Raw genomic sequence first — 21,407 nt, 5'->3', positions numbered from 1 at the left:
GGCCTCGGCCTCGGCCCTCCTTCGGCGTACAAGGTACCAACCGCTATACTTTAACATCTTTTCTCTACCCGACTAACTCACCTTGGCACGACGCCGCAGGAGCATCTTGTTCCGATAATGGTGACGATATTAGGCCGACAGTTTGTTAATATCTGCCACGGCTTATTTTTCTCTTTTGTTCTTGTTACCTGCCGTTTTCAGAAGCCACAGCATCAAATTGTTGCCCGCAACCCTGCATTGTATTGTTGGCTCGCAAAGAGAGTTTGCCAGAAACTAATGATTCATTCATTGCATCTGTGAGACGGTATACTTTAAATTGCCCGCCCGTCTTTATCGTAGGCTCAATCTCATTTCTCAACTTATGCTCTCCCCATTCTTAGAGCGGGTTCTTCATTACGCTGTCTTTGTTCATTTTAGCACAACCAACAGGTAGGTACTTACTTGGCTTCTTCGCCTTGCTGTCTCGAACACTACCGACACACCGCTGCAGAGACAAACTATACGGCCGTATATACGTAGTCTTCAGCATGGTCGCCTTGCATCTACTACCGGGCTTGCTCCTTGGCCTTGGCCTTGGCCTTGGCAGCCACGCAGCTGCCCAGTTTGTCACTCCGCCGACCGGTTTCACTAAGGTCACCGGGTATGCTGGCGTCCCCGTCCGCTACAAGCAGGTGCCTCCGGGCATCTGCGAGCTGGACCCCAAGGTCCGGAGCTTCTCCGGGTACGCCGACGTCGCGCCGGACCAGCACATGTTCTTCTGGTTCTTCGAGGCGCGAGACGTGAACCCGGCCGAGGCGCCCCTAACCGTCTGGGTCAGTGGCGGACCCGGATCCTCGTCCATGAACGGCCTATGGAAGGAGCTCGGTCCCTGTCGCGTCGACTATCACGGCGACGTCTTCAACAACCCGCACTCGTGGTCGCGGTCCAGCAACTTGCTCTTCGTTGACCAGCCCACCCACGTCGGCTTCTCCTACGCCGTGCCCGTGCCCGGCATGGTCGACTCGGCGACCAACGCCATCATCCCGCTGCCCGACAACACCTGCCCGGACATCGCCAACGGGACCTGCGGCACCTACTCACTGCCCCATGCCAACCTTACGGCCAACTCGACCGTCAACGCCGCGCCCAACATGTGGCGCACGCTGCAGGGCTTCATGGGCGCCTTCCCGCAGTACTCGCGTCGCGGCCTCAACTTTGTCAGCCAGTCCTACGGCGGCCACTACGCGCCCGTCTTCGCCGAGTACTTTTTGCAGCAAAACGCCCAGAACATCCCCGGCACCCAAATGATGGACCTCCGCAGCGTCCTCGTCGGCAACGGCTGGTACGACCCCCTCGTCCAGTTCCAAGCCCACTACAACATTTCCGTCTCCCCCGGCAACACCTACGACTTTTCCCCTTTTAACGCCTCCACCGAGCAGAAGCTCTACAACAACCTGTACGGGCCCGGCAACTGCGTCGACGGCATCAAGGACTGCTACAAGACCGGCGACGACAAGGTGTGCCACGAGGCGGAAAAGTTTTGCGTCGCGAACAGCGAAAACTTTCTCGAGGACGAGGTCGGCCGCGACGGCTACGACATCCGCCAGATGCAGCCGAACCCGTTCCCCTACCACTTCTACCACGCGTACCTCAACCGCGCGGACGTGCAGGCCGCCATCGGCGCGCACACCAACTTCACGCCCAGCAGCGCCGCCGTGCTCGCCGCCTTCCAGGCCACCGGCGACGGCGCCCGCACCGCCGGGTCAGTCGAGGCGATGCGGCGGCTCGTCGCTGCCGGCGTCGACCTCGCGCTGTGGGCCGGCGACGCCGACTACATCTGCAACTGGCTCGGCAGCGTCGTCGTCGCCGACATGGTCGCCGCCCCCGGCTGGGCGTCCGCGGGCTACGCGGACTTGAAGACGAGCGACGGGCGGGTCAACGCGCAGGTGCGGCAGAGCGGCGGGTTCAGCTTTGCGCGCTTCTTCGAGGCCGGGCATGAGATGCCGTTTTTTCAGCCGCTCGCGGCGCTCGAGTACTTTGAGCGGGTCATTGGCGGCCGCGACATCGCCACGGGCGAGACGACGGTCCGTAAGGCGGCGGAAGCGGCGGCGGTGGCGGCGGCGGCGGCGGCGAAGGGGGGGAAGCAGTGCGCGTATAGCAGCATGGGCTCGTCGGCGAGCACGTACCATCAGGGAAACGGGACGGTGCAGTTTGCGGTGACGCCGAAGAATATCATGTATGATACCGGCACGCACAAGGCGGGTGCTCCGTGGCCCGACAAGGCGTGCAGCAAGAAGCAAGGCCGGATGTTGAATCTTTCTCGTCCGTGATGAAGATGTCGGTTCGAGGCGACTGTCTTCCCTGCCCATTATTGCGAGTATTCGCAGCTGGACTGGTTTGGTTGGCTCTACCTCGACACAAGGAAGAGTAAACATGAAGTATGAGTTGCTACACACAAGTGAAGGTAAATAGGATTAGAAACTTTTCTTGCAGAGCGATAAAAATGGAGTGAAGAATAGTTCAAGAACAGCCAAACACGGCTTCCGCGACGATCCCCTCACCCCCAGTCATCACAATCACAGAGCATCATAATAGTGGTAGAATATTCTTAGCATTCAGCTAAATATTTACTTGACTCATTAATTCATGTACAAGACATGCCCGCCTCGCCCGTAGGCAAAGGCCATCTCAGTCATCCACTGTTTCTTCTTCTTCTTTCTAAAGAACAAGAAAAGGCTTCATTATCCTTCGCAGTCGTCAAAAAACAAACTCGGTGCCGGGGGGAGGGGGGGTCCCGCCCGTACGCTTCATGTAAAAATCATCTAGAAGCCAAAAAATATAAAACATAAATACTTCAAAATCATATATGCAATTGCACCTTCATGCAAGATCCCCGGATCTTCACTCAACTCACGACGAGCCGCCACTGCTTGGCGTGCCCGAGAGCGCTGAGAAGATGGCTGACAAGAGGTCGGATATCGTGGCAACCAGCGGCGTGGCATCGCCAATCAGCTCCTGCGTGTTGCTGACAAAGTCAGACGTCAGGAGGTTCTCGGCGTTGAGCAGCAGCGTGGCAATGCCAGCAACGGTCTGCTTCGTAAGCAGAGGAGCGACGGCCTCGATCAGACCCTCGAGGTCGATCTTGCCAAGAGCACCAAGCAGAGGCTTGACCATGTCGAGCAGCGGCTTCAGGTTGTTGAGGAGCTCAGGAATGTCAACGTTGTCGAGAGCCTCGACCAGTGGCAGGGCACCGCTGATCAAAGCAGACGTCTCATTGACGAACTTGGGTGTGAGGAGGTCCTCGGCGTTACCAACCAGACCCAGGACCTTCTTGATCGAATCAGGCGTGAGGAAAGGCTTGAGAACGTCGAGGAGACCCTTGAGGTCAATCTCACCCAGAGCATCCAGCAGAGGGCTGAGCTGCTTAAGGAGAGGACCAAGAGACTTGAGCAGACTAGGTAGGTCAATCTCAGACAGAGCAGCAAGCAGAGGCTTGACGGCCTGCAGAAGAGGACCAGCATCGCCGATGAGGGCCTTGGTCTGCTGGACAAAGTCGGGAGACAGCAGATCTTCAGCGTTGGTGAGGAGACCAACAATCTTCTGGATGCTCTCCTTGGACAGGATGGGAGCGAGCGAGTCAATAATGCCTGCGAGATCCAGTTTGCTGATGCTAGCAAGAAGTGGTCCGAGCTGCTTGAAGAGACCCTGGAGGTCAACACCACCAAGAGCAGCCAACAGAGGACCCGCGCCAGCAATGAGGCTCCTGGTGTCCTTGACAAAGTCGCCGGTGAGCAGGTCCTCGGCGTTACCGAGAAGGCCGAGAAGACCACGGATGGCTTCGGGGGTAAGAAGAGGACTGACGGCATCAAGAAGTCCCTTGAGATCGATCTTACCCAGGGCGTTGAGAAGAGGCGAAAGCTGCGCGAGCAGGCTCTTGAGGTCAACATCCTTGAGAGCATCGATAAGGGGGAGGGCACCAGCGATGAGCGTCTTGGTCTGGTTGACGAAGTCGGCGGTGAGTAGCGACTCGGCGTTGGCGAGGAGCTGTACAAGACCGGAGATGGTCTGGGGAGTGAGGAGCGGAGCAAGGGCATCAAAGAGACCCTTGAGGTCGAGCTTGCTGACTTCGTCCAGGATCGGACCAAGCTGCGTGATGAGTTTGTCAAGGTCAAGTTTGCTGAGGCTCGCGATGAGCGGGCTGGCACCCTTGATAAGGGCACGAGTGTCGACAACAAAGTCCTTCGTGAGCAGGTCCTCGGCGTTCTGCAGCAGCTCAATGATTCCAAGAATGGTGTTTCTGGTGAGCAGGGGTTGCAGGGCATCCAAGAGACCCTTGAGGTCGATCTGTCCAAGCTCTTCCAGAAGAGGGCCGACTTGGTCAAGCAGCTTCTTAAGGTCAAGCTGGCCAAGACTGGCGATGAGGGGCTCGGCGCCATTAACGATGTTGACCAGCTTCTTAATGGTGTCGGGGCTGAGCAATGGCTTAAGAGAGTTCAAGAGACCCACCAGGTCGATCTGTCCGAGCTCGTCTAGAAGAGGGCCGACTTGGTCAAGCAGCTTCTTAAGGTCAAGCTGGCCGAGACTGGCGATAAGGGGCTCGGCGCCATTAACAATGTTGACGAGCTTCTGAATAGTTTCGGGGGTAAGGAGTGGCTTGAGAGCGGCCAACAAGCCTGCCAGGTCAATCTGTCCAAGCTCTTCCAGAAGAGGGCCGAGTTGATCAAGCAACTTCTTAAGGTCGAGCTGGCCAAGACTGGCGATGAGGGGCTCGGCACCGTTGACGATGTTAACAAGCTTCTTAATGGTGTCAGGGCTCAGGAGTGGCTTCAGAGCCTCGAAGAGACCTGCCAGATCCAATTGGCCGAGTTCCTTCAGGATTGGCTGAAGCTGGTTGAGGATGTCCTGGAGATCAAGCTTGCCGAGGCTGTCGATCAAAGGAGCAGCGCCGTTGACGATATCAACAAGCTTGCCAATAGTCTCTGCGCTGAGCAGGGGCTTCAGAGCCTCGAAGAGGCCTGCCAGATCCAATTGACCAACCTGCTTCAGGATCGGCTCAAGCTGGTTGATGATATCCTGAAGATCAAGCTTGCCCAGGCTGGCGATGAGTGGCGCGGCACCATTGACGATGTCAACAAGCTTGCCAATAGTCTCAGCACTAAGCAGGGGCTTCAGAGCCTCGAAGAGGCCTGCCAGATCCAATTGACCAACCTGCTTCAGGATCGGCTCAAGCTGGTTGATGATATCTTGAAGATCAAGCTTGCCCAGGCTGGCGATGAGTGGCGCAGCACCGTTGACGATGTCAACAAGCTTGCCAATAGTCTCAGCACTAAGCAGGGGCTTCAGGGCATCAAACAGGCTCTTCAGGTCAAGCTGGCCAAGTTCCTGAATAATAGGTCCCAACTGGTCAAGAAGCTTCTGCAGGTCAAGCTTACCAAGCGAGGCGACAAGCGGGCCTGCGTTGGAGATAAGAGACGTAGTTTGCTCAACGAAATCAGAAGTAATGAGCTGCTCAACGTTGAAAAGCAGAAGGACGACGCCCTGAATAGTCTCAGGCGTAAGCAGGGGAGCGATCGTGTCAATAAGGCTCTTGAGATCAATTTGGCCAATAGCCTCGAGGACGGGGCCTAGTTGGTCAAACAACTTAGACAGGTCAACCTTGGCAAGGCCAGCCACGAGGGGCGCGGCACCAGCAATAAGGGACTGGGTTTGCTCCACGAAATCAGAAGTAATGAGCTGCTCAACGTTGAAAAGCAGAAGGACGACGCCCTGAATAGTCTCAGGCGTAAGAAGGGGAGCGATCGTGTCAATGAGACCCTTAAGATCAATTTGGCCAATAGCCTCGAGGACGGGGCCTAGTTGGTCAAACAACTTAGACAGGTCGACCTTGCCAAGGCTTGCGAGAAGGGGCTCAGCACCATCGATGATAGAAATGATCTTCTTGATCTCATCGGGTGCAAGCAGAGGCTTGACGGCGTCGAGGATGCTGGCCAAATCGAGCTGGCCGAGCTGCTTGATGATAGGCTCGAGCTGCTTGATGAGATCCTGAAGGTCGAGCTGGCCCAGGGAGGCAATGAGAGGCTCAGCACCATCAACGATGGAAATGATCTTCTTGATCTCCTCAGGCGCGAGCAGAGGCTTGAGGGCGTCGAGGATACCACTCAAGTCAAGCTGGCCAAGTTGCTTGATGATAGGCTCGAGCTGCTTGATGAGATCCTGAAGGTCGAGCTGGCCAAGGGAGGCGATGAGGGGCTCAGCACCATCAACGATGGAAATGATCTTCTTGATCTCGTCGGGCTGCAACAGAGGCTTGACGGCTTCCAGGATGCTGCCAAGATCGAGACCACCAAGCTGCTTGAGAATGGGCTCGAGCTGCTTGATGAGATCTTGCAAGTCGAGTTGACCAAGGGAAGCGATGAGGGGCTCAGCGCCGTCAACAATGGAAATGATCTTCTTGATCTCATCAGGCTGCAGAAGAGGCTGGAGGGCTTGGAAGAGCCCGGCGAGGTCGAGTTGACCGAGCTGCTTAAGAATAGGCTCGAGCTGCTTGATGAGATCCTGCAAATCGAGTTGGCCCAGGCTGGCGATGAGGGGCTCAGCGCCATCAATGATGGATTGGATCTTCTTGATCTCATCGGCAGTGAGAAGGGGCTTGACGGCTTCAAGAAGGCCAGCGAGATCAATGGTGCTAAGTTGCTTGAGAAGGGGCTCAAGCTGATCAACAAGCGAGGCCAAATCGATCTTGCCGAGGCTGGCAATGAGGGGCTCAGCTCCGTCGATGATGCTGATGATCTTCTTGATTTCGTCAGCAGAAAGCAGAGGCTGAAGAGCTTGGAAGAGACCAGCAAGGTCAATGCCACCCAGCTCCTTGAGAAGTGGCTCGAGCTGCTGAAGTAAGCTTGGCAAGTCAAGCTTGCCGAGCGAATCGATGATGGGCTGGCCGGTGGCGACGATGTCGCGTAGCTGGTCGGGAAGGGGATCCCTGAAAGTCTTCGCGAGACCAATAATGGCGTCGTGCAGAGCCTGGAGGAATTCGGGAGTGAGAAGCGAGGCGACTGCTTTTAGAGAGTCCACAAGGTCCGTGATGGGCTTCACGATGGGGTCGAGGATGCCCTGGACACCTTGCGTGAGAGGGTCCAGGAGACCGTCGAGAATTCCATTTTGGTTGCCCAGAGGCGTGCTGGAGCTTTGAGACGTTGTCGTGCCCGAATTGGCATTGGTTGCGTTTTGTCGACGGAACAAGGTGGAAACTCTGGGGTCGACGCGGTCGTAGTGTTCCTGTCTCCTGAGCAGCGCGGTCAACTCGGTCAGGGTATCCGTGAGTTGACTACGGGGAACGAGAGCCAGATTGTGCTTGGCGAGAATCTCATCGAGGTTGTTGCTCTGGAGGATATCCTCAATTGTAGTCTCCGGGGGGGACTGGGTTCGAGGGCCAGCAGCGACAATGGCTACAGGGGCCACGGCTCCCACCAGGAAGGTAGTCCACCTCATGGTTGCTGTTGTGTGGTGTTTGCCTCACCAGAAAGGAAGCTGTCTTGCTGGACTGGTATGTTGGCTTCCCACCTGGACAAGTCAATTGGCGAGGATGCAGAGGTGTAAGAGAAGAGGAAAGGAACCAGCAAGAGACAGAAAAAGAGACTAGGGCGAAGGAGGAGTAGATATGTAATGAGGACTGGAGCGACGGGTGGATATCCGAGAATAGCAAAAAGAGACATAACCAGGTCGAATCCGCACAGAGCGCGCCAGAGGGAACGGTGGAGGACGATGGCTTGCAAGGCAAGGCAAGGTAGCCAGGCGTGCGTCTGTGTGTTGACCGGGAGGGGGGTGCGCCATGTCGAGATGTGGTGTGGGACAGCCGGAGAGGCGTGGTCGTCGAAGGAAGCGGAGAAGACCTGCAGAGCCTCGGGACTAATAAACAAGGCGACATGGCCGTGAAGACAATGATGGTAGGCGACTTGCGAGTTGGCAAGCAAGCGAGCTAGGACGGCGGGTGGTGGCCCAGGCAGGCAGGAAGTCGAGAACTCTGCTGGATCTACGAGACCACGGTGAAAAACCGGTCCGCTAGTTAGCAATGGGGGGGAGGGGGGGGGGGAGTGTGCGCGCGGAGAGCATGGACAATCCCCCAGGTTTCCCCAAGTTTACGGGCCATGGCAATTGCTGTGGTGGTTATATTTTGACTCTGTGATAGGTCGCTGGCCAAGGCACCAGACCAGGCGAGTAGCGCAGCAACAGGACGGCCAGAGTGGGAACTCGATGGAGCTGCTGCCCACCAGAGGGGCGTGGACAAAGTTGGTGCTGTGGAGAGCAATTAGCGTCAAGGTGTAAGCTGCACTCGGGGTGGCGTCGAGGCACTGAGTAGCTGAGTAGGAACATTCAGATGCATAGCGTTGGCGGTGGGAGGAAGTGTGGTGGTGGATTGTGTGGGCAGGATATTGGTGATGGTGATGGTGATGGTGGTGGTGATGAAGGAGGGGAAGAGACTTTTGGTGTTGTTGGTTGGTGCCTGAGGTTGGCGAAACCTCCGTTTGTAGGCGGCCGGGCGGCAGTTGGTGGGTGGCAAGCGAATTGGCAGCCAGAGAGTCACTGACACTGAAGACTCCATCACTCACTCACTCTTTCCAACAGAATGCAACAAGAATGTCCATACTGCCCACTATGTGTAAGTCCCGTCAATATGCCATTGTCTTCTTCCTGGCTTCGCGCAATTGGCCTTGTTCCACCGCAGGAGCCAGGCTTGCAGTAGTGCCTCCGAAGACTCGATTTGTGCTACATCCATCTTCAACACCACCTCGTACTGCGTGGGCACTAATAGACAACGGATCAGCCACCATACAGCTGCCTCGGCATCTTGGAAAATCAATTGCCAAATGAGGTATTCATGGCGCTCTTTAGTCGGCTCTCGACTACCACAAATGCTCGTGAAATCTATTCCCGATTGCCTGTGATGGCAGGCTTGGCTTCCCTGCCCCGGCCAAGGCTCCTCTCCTCCCCTCGCCTCCCCCAGACAGTTCCCGGCCAAAGGCGGGGAAGCAGAGCCCAATGACAGCCACCGTATTTTATTGATCTTATTTCCTTGTCCTGCGTGCAGAGTTTTCTTGCCTGCAGACTGCAGCTCAGCAACTCTCCCATCATTCGTCGTGGTGGAGAAAGAGTCGAGGGGGGTGAGTGCCCAGCCCGCGCACGGTGGTCACTGGTTTAGAGTAGACTCGACGAGTAGGAGCACCACTGTCCCCTTTCATCTTAATAACGGCCAGGGTTGACGCATAAAATTGGCTCTCCGGTGATATGAGTGGCGACCTATTACTGCAAGTCTCATAATACCAGTACGATCCAACTACTAAATCACTCAGTAAGAAGCGCTGCCCGGGCATCAGTATAGTGGCCTGGATATTGGTCTATACCGGTACGCCCGGCAGAAGCCGTTGCATAATGTTGAGCAATGAGCTACTTAGCTCTCCCGCAGCGTCTACGCATCATCAGCGATGTGTGTAAGTCGTGACGCATAGAATCATTCCAACTATAACTAACTATTCATTATGACATTATAATTCATAAGTATCGCGCCTTCCCGTCGCTGCTCGTCTTTTTGTTTCTGCATCCTTTTGTATCTCTCCATCGTCCGGATACCATGTCTCGCTTTCTGTGGAGATTGGGATGTGCAGGCAGGGTCGCAACCACTCTGCTTCCGGCCACTGAACAGGAAGCCCCTAGTCCAAAATTCTCCTTCTCGCGTGCTTGCGGCTCAAACAATCGCCGAAGAGGAATGGAAGCCTTCCAAGCAAAGGCGTCCTTTCAGCTTCCCTCGCTAGTCCATTGTCCAGAATGGGCGTGGCTTGTCGCCACGAGACTCAACGCCACACTCTCTTCTTGCTTTTGGCGGCGTCCCCGTTAGCGGCGCTCGCTGCCACAGTTGGACCAAAACGTCCGCCAACTAATTGACAGGTACTCGCTTATGATTCCGTGCTGGAGGAAGGCTTGACAGTTGCGAGTCGGACGGGTTCTGGCAATAAATGATCGAGAGACGATTGCCCACGTAAATGGAAAGGTAAGACAGTTATTTACAAGCAATTATCAAGGGCTACAGCGCTTCCTGGCTTCGCGATGCTGGGCCGCTCGTTGAAAGAAAAAATTATGCGTTCAGTGAGGCTCTGTTAGAAATCGGCGTCCTTGGACAAATCCGGCAAGGCTAGTCTTTGGCATTGTCGTGAGCACCCCAATGGCGCCAACTTTATTGTAGTCAGCTATGGCCTTTCATCGTCATGATCGTCCGCACAAAACGAAACCGCTCGACGTCTGGTTGCGTAAACCGATGTGTCCTTTTTCTGAGCACTGCTTGTTCCTGGGAGGAACTGCCCTTGACAAAGTTTTATTCGCATAGTCGCGTGTTGTTGGTGAGGCGTTCTAGGCACAAAGCCTTGTCGCTGTATTTGGGTGCAGCCACAAGCGGGCGGCTTGTCTTATTAGACTAGGACTCTACGAATAAGCAACTGGATAGAAAGCCATGACAACAGCCGCAGTTAAGAAGTGGCCAGCCACAGCCAGCCTGACCAGGCCGTCCCCGCTCATCAACCTTCCGCGACTAGCGCGCCATTAACTAGTACGTATGTTAGTGCAGCACTAACTACTATGTTATTGGCTAGCTCCCACACCAATAAATAGAACCAACCGGCGTCCCCCAAGCAGACAGTTGGCCCGGGTCGCCGTTTCTCCGAACATCTTTTCTGCCATACCTGTACCTGATTGGACAGCATTGAGGGAAAGCCCATAATCGGCTCTGTGTCTATTTGCGTTTGACTCTCTTGCGATGCTGCCAATGCAATGGATAAACAAAGCTGAGAAACAGCTGTTACGCAACACTCGAAACAAAATACAAGGTATAGACCAACTCAAGTGCGTCTATATGATTGCCATGTCTCGGAGCTCGGTACAGAACGCACCGGTACCAATGCACGGAAACTTTACCTTGTAGCACAACATCGCCGTTGACATCACGATGCCTGCTTGAGCCAGCAAAGTTGACACGAGCTGTACCACCAAGTTGATCCGTTGAGAAATTATTGGCAGCTTGGTCCCCCGCGATCCGCTTTTGTGACAGCAATCCACAAATGTCATCGTCGTTGTTGTCGCTTGCGAACTGGTCCATGCTTGACTTCCTTTCTGCGTTTTAGCGGGAGTGCTAGCTTCGGTGCTAGTGCGGCGCTCGTATGACATCGGCTGCTTTTGCCTGGTTGATTGAGAGCCGCGATGACTCGTTGTGAGATCAGCACCCTTGTCGGCGCTCGGCCAGCCTGGACAGGAAGTGAGTGAACACCGAGTTCCACTGTGGCCCAATGTTCATGACTCCATGGCCATCCCCCGCCTTGGCTGGAGACTGGTTCCCATAAAATATCATCCTTGGTGGTTGCTGGCGATGATCCCCCAGCAAGGCCGTTTCTTCCCCGCGCGGAGGAGGCTGCTGACAAGGAAGACATGAAAGCAAGCCACGACGCCAACCGCGGCACAGTTCTTCCAACTGCTGGCTGGTGATTGCCATTGTCTGCTGGGACAACCAGCGATCCTGGCCCGGTGCCGTGAGAACCCGCGAGAGAACCCCAGTCCATGACCCAGCCAACACAGGCCTCCCCGTGCGGGGTAATGATGGTACAAGATGAAGATGAGCCTTGTTGGATCGTGAGATTTTGTGCCAAGCCAGTCAAGGAGGTTTGCTGCGAGGATAGTCTGCTTCTGGTACGCGGAAATTGCCGTCCGGGTAGTCATCAATAGAATCCCTTAATACCTCCATCACTGATCAGTGTTTCTTCCAGCTGAGAACGCTGCCAGTTCAAGTGTTTCCCTCACAACACTCAATACCTTGTCTTGGTGACAACCAGCATCTCCGAGTGTTGATACGTCTCGTCCAAAAGCCCATGAAGCATCCAGGGTTATTCTGCAGCTGGCGACGGATGCACACCCCCCTCCCCCCGGCTGGCCCCAGTTCACCTGCCAGTGGATGCTCCAGGCCTCGGCTGCCCCAGACCCGCTGAGAGCCCAAATGGGATGGGTATCCCGCCACAACTGTCGGCCACTAAAGAGCACTGTATTTTCATTTTTCACTGCCCAAGCAGTGTCAACACACCCCTACCGGTCCCTCCGCCACAGCCTACCACTGTAAACCCCCTGTCAGCCTTCTGCAAACCACCTGTAAACCTGCATAAGGTTACCCACGGCCCCCATCGCGTGGTTGACCTCCATCTTCGCTTTGGTCGCGCGTCTCGCCCACTCAGTGCGTTTTCAGTTCATCAGCTCACCTACCGCTGCCAAGGCAAATTCTCAGCTTTTGGCCAGAGTGTGCCAATTACCTTTCCCTTGCCCACTACAGACCTTGTCTCCCCAGATTTGCATTATTTTCTATGTTCCCTCCCCGCACTGCAATTGACCCAGCGTCTACCGTTCCAGTAGTCGGCCGCCCCTGCAAAGTTTACTTTAGTGAACCTGCACCCACCACAGGCACCGCAAGCTCGACAGGCCCCCTACTAGCGTCCTCTATCCTCTATACACACCACCTCCCCCTCCCCAGTCTGCTGCTGCCTTTCGCTTGCAATCCCATCTCTGCCTTTTGCATCATCTCCATTGCGCTCCCCAGAGTTTGATTACGCGGGAATCAACGTCGCTTCACGATGGCGTCCGCGTTTAGGGAAGAGCATCACGACTCTGATGTCGATTCGTACCACGCCACAACCCACCAGGCCACCACCGCCCGTGTCTCGGGCGGCAACGGCAACGGCGTCGGACGCGGCAATCAGCATGCTGGCCAACAGCTAGACGGCGACGACATGCCTCCCTTGGAAAATGCATCGACGGCGGATACGGATGACCACATTATCAGCAAAAACAGCCCGCGCCGAGAACTCACTCGAGAAAAACTCGCCACCGCTGCCAGAAACTCACGAGCGTGGAGTGCTGCCCATATCAAGCACAAATGGAAGTGGTATCTTCTGGGAACCATTATTTTCCTTGCCATCTTGCTGCCTATTGTGTACGTCGAGCTTCTTGGCCCTTTCATCGATGGATTTCTAACTTGATACATAGCTTCAAGGTGGCCCTTCCCGCCATTGTCCAGCTCATTGTGAACCAGCAGACACTCCCCATCCGCAGCGGCTATCTCAACGTTGTTGCGCCCGATACGATCAAGCTCACCCTTGATAGCTCGTTCCGTATCCCGCCCGGTCTCAAGGCAACGACCAACGAATTTGTCCTCCAGCTCTACGACAAGAGCGCACCAAAATTCTCCCCCTTCCTATCCGTCGAGGTGCCCCCTCTGACCCTCAATGGCGGCAACACCAACTTCAGCATCAAGGACCAGACCCAAAAAGTCACCGACATGGAATCCCTAACTTCATGGTTCGGCGGATTCTATGATGCGCCCGGTAGCTACGACCTCAGCGTCCGTGGCACCCAGGCTGTCATCTCTCTCGGCGCGCTCAAGTCGGAGCCTCGCTTGGATAAGACCATCACGGTGCAGGGTCTAAACAAGCTTCAAGGGCTCCAGATGAAGAAGCTCGAGTTTCTCTTCCCAACCCAGAACGGCATTAACATCAAGGGTGACCTCATGCTTCCCAATCTCAGCCCGCTCGCTCTCTCTTTCGGAGACATTGAACTGAACATTGCTTCGGGTGACTTGAAGGTGGGCCACTTGACTTTGTCCGACATTACCCTCCAGCCAGGCAACCAAACGCAGTCGTTTGAGGGTTTCCTTGACCTCAACGCCGTCATTGGAAACCTGAGCACCTTCCTTGGCAGCCAGTCTCTCCCGCTTGGCGAAGGTGTTCTGCAGCTCAACGCCACGGCCACATCGGTTATCGTCAACGACCAGCACATTACGTTCCTCGAGGAGATTCTGGGCAAGCGCCCGCTGGCGGTCAACATTTCTGTCGTGACTCTGCTTAGCGACCTTCTCAGCGGCCTACTCAAGGGCGGCGGCGCTATTACCGGCTCTGGCCCGAACAACGGTACCGACTTTATCGACAAGCTGTCTGGTGTTTTTGCCAACCAGACCCTCCTGAGCGGCATTGCGGGTCACTGGACTAAGCACAAGACGCGCAGCCTCGGAGACGGCGGGCTGGAGTCGCGCTCTCTTTTGGGTGACAACGCAATGTGGAACATGGTGAAGCTGGGGCTCAAGCTCAAGGCTATGCAGGCGAAGAAGTAATCTCGTGTATTGATTGATGGGCGACTTGCCATTGATGTTGTTGTCCATTTCTGTCAATTTATCTTTCGTTTTATTTTTTGCATCAAAGGGCCACTATTGTTTATTATGAGTTGTATGGCCATGGAAGATATCACTATAGTTAGCATATCTTAATGATGATGAATTGACGCATCTTGCTTTGTCCCTCATTACAACTGACTTGCCCAATTGGTATGCATCGATGCATTGTCCTTTTCTAGAACGGCTGTGCCCGAGTCTTAGACAGCCACCATTGACCTATCCACCACGGCCGGTCTTCTACATACCTTGTGTTTCCTCTTTTTGCATAACCACAAGTTCCTTCCTCCGTATCGGTCTTGTTCGTAGCCTCATCTCCACGTGAAGCCGAGCCGCGTTGCAGCACACCCCCCTCCACCACGCTGCTAACGCAAGACTAAGAAAATCCATGGCTGCCCCCATGGATCCCAGCTCTTTGGCTGCACCCAGCCATCCTTTTTTTTTCCACTCACGAATAAGGCTTTTCCATGTTTTTCCTTTTTTCCGCCTTTGTGCCCTGTCTCGCCTGACGTCAGCCTATTCCGGCGTCAGCTCGCACCAGGCCTTTCCGGAAGCGTGGCACAGTGGGAGTCAAAGGGCTATTTCCGGTGGTGAAACCTGGGCTTGGACGCGTGCGGGAGATTACCATGCTCTCTCCCTTGAATTGCGCGAATGAGCAGGAATAACGACGAAATTTCCGTTTCGGCACTGAACAGGTTGCCGCAGAAGCTACTTGAAGGGCTGTACTGGAGGGGAGTGTGCATGGCGTAGAGCCAATGGGTATTTAGATCGACCGCCTCTTCATTCCGCTTGGGGAAGTGTTGCCGTGGCTCGCCTCGTGGGCATATTGCCACTTCGCGTTAATAGTAGTAGCAGGGACCACGCCAGCCGGCCTCTAGATCTGTAGGTATGACGCTATCGATAGTGAGACAATGCGCCCTGTGCTGCGCCTTTTTTTTTTCTGGTCTTCAAGAATTGTTGGATCAAGGAACCCGCGTCTAAAAAAAAAGCAATGGCGGTAAGGAATTGGCATGGCTATCTTGCTTAAGCGTCCGCGCCGAGTGAATTTGCCAATAGGCGGCGTGACGAACTATGCTATTTCGGAATAATCCCCCGTAGCGGATGACTAACTAGATTGTCGCTTGCATGATGATCGGGTTCTTTTTTTTTTCCTTTGGCAATACTGACAGAAGAAAAAAAGCAAGGAAAGGATGGCTGGTTGATGTGATTCTATATTAGATCCCTCGGCCCACCACCGACTTTTGTTCATTTGGCATGTGGTATCCCCCATTCATTTTGCACCAATTTTGGACTTTTTCTTTTCTTTTTCTTTTTCTTTTTCTTTCGTGCTCTTTTCTTAGCAAATCCACAGAAAGTTACGAGCCCCTACGAGGACCCCGCGTACAGCCTGTATTGCATCTTGACGAACCTTGGCATACATACATCTCCCCCCGCCCTTTCCCCCAGGATCAGAAACCATGCGGGTAGCTTATCGCCAGCCAATAATCAACTACCCAATCCCTCCATCATTCCGAATTCACCCTCACCCCCGGACCTCCAGCCACTTCTTAGTCAGCGGTCACGCCCCATGGGGCCCCGCGGGGTAATTTCTTTGCGGGGGCAGGCAGGCAACAGGGCCTAAGGGTTTGTTTTGACAAAGAGAGCCTCAAAAACTCTCCTTCTCGCATTGACACCTCTGTCTGTCCTCTAGTGGCGCGGCCAGTGCCACTTTTGAGGCTCAACAAGGCAAAGAGACTGAATCTTGCGCGTCTACGGGCGGAATGGCATAGATGCATAGATGCGCCGCTTCTCCGTCCGGTCTTGATGGGATGCCGACTACACTTGATGGTGGCTTCCGTGTCTCTGACGATCTCGGATCGTCACTACTGTGAGGCTTTTTGTCATTGTTTTTCTTTCACATTTTTCTGTTTTTTTCTTACGCTCGCCGTTGCCATTATTCCACCGCCGTTGGTCGCCCGCAAAGGACCTTTGTCAAAAACCCCAGAGGAACAAGGTTCAACCTTCCTCAACCACAAAGCAGCCTACCGTAGATGTGTTAAACGGGGCCGCTGTCCCATCAGGGTCATCGCCAACAGACTTCCGCGCCGCCCATCGTATCGTCGCACTCTGACTACGCCTCATTTCCACCACCCCCTCCCACATCCCTCCCCTCCCGCCTTCACAGGCATTTCTACATGTACAGATCCCTGCCTGCCTCGGCCAGCCCGTGTTGTGGGCGAGGTGCTAGCCCCCAGGCCCCCAGGCCCTGTCAAGCCACAGCCACAAATTCTAACACGCCCACCACACCCCTCTCCATCGACGTCCAGCAGACTCCAGAGGAGGCTCTGTGTGTGCTGAATCGCCTATGTCCCGGCTATATCGTGAGTTATTTGGGGAATGTTACGCAGGATGTTGGCAGGCTGGACACGGCGCGTGGTTGTACGTGAGGTTGCGCAAAAGTTGGCCGGCTCATGTAGATGCACTTCCCCGGACTTTAAAGATAACAACCTATCAGCTAAATACCGAATGGATAAGCGAGCCCCGTTTCCCCAGGAATAATCGCACAAGAGAATTTGGCCCTCTCACGCAATGGTCACGATGCCATGCTTTTTGCCCTTCTTCCACTACCCAACGCATGTCGCCATCTGGCTTTTCCCCGCAGCAACATGCGGCTGGCGGTGCGCCCAGATTATACTTTGCTGATCCGGGACCTTGGCTGAGTGCATTATTTGCGGGCAAGGTTCAGAGGTGCAGGCATACAGTACTCAATAGCCCATTGTAATGGAGGGGGCGTGAGGTCAGGCTTTTCGGGAGACTCGAAAGAGGGGAAGCTCCCACGAGGCCGAGGCTCGTTAGTTCGTTTTCGCAGTTTCCCCGCGCGAAGCTGTTTTCTTCACACACAACACCACCCAACGCAAACGTCTGTGCGAAGAAGAAAAGCTAAACTTCTTTCCCTGCTCATCCTGGATCCTTGCCCTCCCTTCACCCCCGCTACTCATTTCACTGATCAATGAGAGCAGTTGAGATGGAAACATGTTTCTGCAAGAGTCATTTAGGCGGGGAATCGGATGGATGGAGGGGGGTGTAAGAGGTTTAAAAATGGAATGCCCTTGCGTAGGTTTACGCTTGCACTGTTGGGTATCAGGTAAGCGGAACTGCGCGAGAAACAAAGATCGAGGAGATGATGGCTCGGCAGAGATCTAGAATGGCTCGTACATATAATATGATAATATGCAAGGATTCAAATCGTGGCTGCCGCTTAGTAGAAGCTGAAAGATGTCGCCTGTTCATAACATCGTTCAAGCCGGACCAACATGAGGTTCCGCGATTTGACAATAGAGTCATCACACAATTCGGCATGCTCGCTTATTCTAAGATAGATTAGGTGTAAATCACATCTTGCACGAGTCGGACCTGCCGTGCTGAACCCTTTAAAACTTGCATGTCGATTTATACTTCTAGCATACCCAGTCACCTAAGCGACCTTGCCATGCAGAGAAAACCCCCGTATCCCACTCCCTATTGTATTACAGGAGTCCTAAACGTGTTTTCTTTAGAGTTGGGGTAGCAATTAAATTTCGGCTCTATTGGTCAAGTATACAATTTTGCGTAAGCAGAACTTTGCGTCATCATTTCTCCATACGGGTCGCCCAAGTCCCCCAGAGACGCTGGACAAGATCAGTATCTCCGTGCCTATTATTACTTTCATAACTTTTCCACTAAGCCAACGTTTTCAAGAAATATTATTAAGACATTATATTTATGCACGGTAGCCAGGGGAGCACAAAGTATTCCCGTACCCGCAGTGAAGCAGGATACCAAGCGGGCAGCAGGCAAGGCAAGGCTTCTCGCCCTGAGGTCAGAAATGCGGGAGCTCATCATCAAAGTTTTTCGTATTCCGACTTCTCATTCGCTACTTTGTTCTTGTTAATTTCATCCCCACGTTCCACGCACTCCCCGCCCAGTTGCCACCGCCCCAGCCTCCTCAGACCTGTTGGTCTCGGCCTGGGGTCGCCTCAGCTCTCCCTGCGCCGATTGCCAATTTCCCTCGCTTCTCCGCGGTGGTAGGATGTGGGATAAACATTCAATTTCTTGCATTCTATTCTTGGAGCTCGCTCACCTGACGCCTGAAAGACCCCCCATTTGCGGAGGCCTTCCGCGGGTGTTTGGCCGACGGAACGCAATGATCAAGCGGGAGGCCGCTCTGGTTTCCCCGCGGACGAGTCTCAGTGCGCAATATTGACTGAGAAGTCTTGGAAGGCAGTATCTTCTCTAACACAATCATTATTAGAGGATAAACAAATCATGTCTCTTCCTGTAGTGGTGGGCAGTGAGGCGACGGCGAGGGTTTTCGCCTTCGGTCACTGGGTCAACTAACCTGGTTCAAGGATCGTCTCCTATAGCTTTGCTACCCAATTGTATTGTTTTTGTCTCTTGTTGATCCCGCATTTTCCGCTACTTTATGACCTCGTAAGCGAGTTGCTGGTGGCAGAAATCGTGAGTGTCCGCTGCTAAGCGAAGCTTGTATAATGTTGACAGTAGTCATGCACTCTGTGTTTTTTGAAAGTTAGAAGAAAGAAGGTATAGCTTGCGAATAAAGAAACTTTCAAGTGTGTTCATTTTGATGTAGTCTGCATACCATACTGTTTGTCAATGGGGTGGCAGTAGACCTTTTGCGTTGCCTCAATCTCGAAACCTCATGAAATGCTATCTGCCCCCGTCCATAGAAGGGTTGATGCACGCAGCCATGGAAAGACTTCCAGACTGGTTGGAATAAGCATAGGAGTTTCTTGGAAATATTATTTCAAGTGCGCGCATAAGGCGCTCTATATTCGCTCATTCGCATGGTTTCTAAGCTGCAGTGCAGGGTAGCAATGTAGCCACGGAAACTCAAAGTTCTCTGTTTCTTACTTCTTGTAGATCGAAAGTTCTTACATGAGTTTATTTTTGAGAGATATTCAATGTATTAGATGCTTGTTTGAAGCTCCGATTTTGTCAAACTTAGGAACAACGCCCAACAAGTCTGTTCCAGTCATCATGATGCACTTTGTTGTCGCCTCCTGCCGAAGAACGAAGAAACGAGCAGGTAAAGAGCAGAGGTTAAATTGCCTGTCAACCTGGCTCAAAAGATACAATGAGGATAAAATATTCTTTCTTTCTTTCTAAAAAAAAATATTAATACTATGCTAAAAAAGAAATCACCATTTTGGGCTCATTTGAGATTCGACGGATAAACACATCGTGACTCCCCACTAACGCCAATAGAGCTCGTCAGAAAAATATCACGACCGACCTTGCAGAAAGAAATATCAATGGGCTTCTCTCTCATGCTTAGAGAGTCTATCGAATGAAAGTAAGACTTGCCACATCCTGCATGCCTGCACCCATAGACAGTCTTCTGGTCCGGAGGCAGATGCGCCTCCAGGTGCCGATCCATTTCGCGGCGCTCTGCGGATCGGCACTGACAACCATTACAAACAAGTGGCTTAACATGACTTTGATATGCTTCTTGTTATACTTGCCAGCACGTCGCAGAGATGGTGAAGTCAATCGTGGTTGCCTTACTGGAGCAGGCTGCGGATCTCGAAACTCTCACGGCATCTAGGCATCGGACAAGGAATTCGGCCGTCAATCTCGTGAGGTAAGATGTGATGTATGGAAGGCAACTCCTCTTCCCCATATCCTAAAGCTCCTCGCGCGGCGACCGACGAGGAAGCTTGACCGACATCGACGCGGCCTGGGCTCACATTCTCATAGCTGGGAAGTGGCTGGGTACCCGGGCTCCCCTCAAGTTCTTTTCGATAGGATTGTTTGTATTTTCCTGATGTAGCACTCTATTGATGCATCATCCTCCGGTTCGAATACGGGACATTCCCTGCATTAACTTCGTGGGTGGCGAGGTCGTTGACTGGTGCGTGTGAGATCTCGGTGGACAAGAGCGCCGGATCAACCAAATTTCCGTCTTTGAATGGTTAATACCTGCTCATATTTTTGGAAATGGGTATGATTTCCATGAAGATTGTGGTCATGCATCTCTCTCCCATCCGCATCTATCGCAGAACGGCAGTCGTCGGTTGCGCTGCAGTAACTCATTAGGGAGGTATATAGTTAAAGGCAACGAGCAAAGTAACAAGTTTTCATTCATTCTGATATAACTATATATGCGAACGTACCGGCACCCAAATCTTTAGCCTCTGCCTGCGGTGGCCAACCACTACTGCAAGCCTGCAGATCAGGCATCCATCAAGCCCAAACACAGCAGACACTTTCCAGCCTTCATCAGGTACTGCGCGGGCCTTGGCTCACTTCACAATACGAAATAACTATCTTCCTCCACCATCCATTCATTCATTGCAAAGAAACCCGAACCTCCCCGAAGCCTGGCTCAGTTATCGACCTCGGTACAGTGACCGGCCTTGCAGCCCTCGCAGCGAGATTTCTGATGAGGCGCCGTCCTCTTTTTCGGATGATATTCCCAAGGAACATTGATTCCACTCCATATCTTTAACCACCTCGATACTCGCTCTTCGTACGATTCGTCGAGCTCCGGCTTAGCGAGGGCGTCGCACTTTTGGCAACGCTGATGGTATACGACAACGGTGTACTTGTTATTTCGGTATAAGCGGATGGTGATTGCGATGCGCTTGCTGCCCCATTTGTTGGGGCACTTCTTATTGCCGCATCGGAACTTCCCCATGACGGCGGTGTCTTTTTCCTTGATGTAGGGGCCCTTCTCCCCGGGAGGCCGAAAGGTGAAGTAGAGATCCTCCTCGTCGAGAAGTTCCTGCACCTGTGGATGCAGATATGAAGGCATAGAACAACTGCGGATTTTCGTCATGTTGTCTGAAATGAGATGATATGTTGTAGGTACAGTATTTCTTGGGAATGGGTTAATCTGCGCGCACTCAGAGGCTTTGATTGACCTTTATATGGCCTGCGGTGCCAGGCAATCACTGTGTGGGATTCGCATGCGTCGTCTCGGTGAGGTGAATGATGTTTTTTGTCTTGCTTTAAGTAATATTAACTGGGCATACACTTGGATTAGGCATCAAGAGTATTGCTATTCGTGCAGCCGTCTTTTGCTATCCGTACGGGTTCACGTGACTGTGTCTTAGGGAATCACACACAACTTGAAGCATCTTTAAAAACAGCACACACTCGCCGCTGCTACTGCTGCCGCCGCCGCCACCGCTGGCGAGCCTCTTGA

At 53.4% G+C, this 21,407-nt stretch overlaps 4 protein-coding genes across 4 annotated transcripts; 2 read left to right on the top strand and 2 right to left on the bottom strand.

Moving 5' to 3' along the window:
• Positions 1 to 527: 527 nt before the first annotated feature.
• Positions 528 to 2,309, top strand: ISF_02043 (Peptidase S10, serine carboxypeptidase; the record flags this gene model as incomplete). The annotated part of the gene is made up of 1 exon (XM_018845650.1): positions 528 to 2,309. One exon carries the CDS (start codon positions 528 to 530, stop codon positions 2,307 to 2,309), a length of 1,782 nt encoding a protein of 593 aa, XP_018707373.1.
• Positions 2,310 to 2,889: 580 nt separating this feature from the next.
• ISF_02042 (hypothetical protein) lies at positions 2,890 to 7,467 on the bottom strand (the record flags this gene model as incomplete). The annotated part of the gene is made up of 1 exon (XM_018845649.1): positions 2,890 to 7,467. The coding sequence occupies one exon, from the start codon at positions 7,465 to 7,467 to the stop codon at positions 2,890 to 2,892; it is 4,578 nt and encodes a 1,525-aa protein (XP_018707372.1).
• A 5,165-nt stretch (positions 7,468 to 12,632) lies between these two features.
• ISF_02041 (hypothetical protein) lies at positions 12,633 to 14,164 on the top strand (the record flags this gene model as incomplete). The annotated part of the gene is made up of 2 exons (XM_018845648.1): positions 12,633 to 12,991; positions 13,045 to 14,164. 2 exons carry the CDS (start codon positions 12,633 to 12,635, stop codon positions 14,162 to 14,164), a joined length of 1,479 nt encoding a protein of 492 aa, XP_018707371.1.
• A 6,421-nt stretch (positions 14,165 to 20,585) lies between these two features.
• Positions 20,586 to 21,038, bottom strand: ISF_02040 (hypothetical protein; the record flags this gene model as incomplete). Its single annotated transcript, XM_018845647.1, has 1 exon — positions 20,586 to 21,038. The coding sequence occupies one exon, from the start codon at positions 21,036 to 21,038 to the stop codon at positions 20,586 to 20,588; it is 453 nt and encodes a 150-aa protein (XP_018707370.1).
• Between the last annotated feature and the right edge of the window lie 369 nt (positions 21,039 to 21,407).

The sequence above is a fragment of the Cordyceps fumosorosea genome (genome assembly GCF_001636725.1).
Source record: "Cordyceps fumosorosea ARSEF 2679 chromosome Unknown scaffold_3, whole genome shotgun sequence".
Lineage (NCBI taxonomy): Eukaryota > Fungi > Ascomycota > Sordariomycetes > Hypocreales > Cordycipitaceae > Cordyceps > Cordyceps fumosorosea.
The sequence above is the reverse complement of the archived record's forward strand: the minus strand, read 5'-3'. Positions and strand labels throughout refer to the sequence as shown.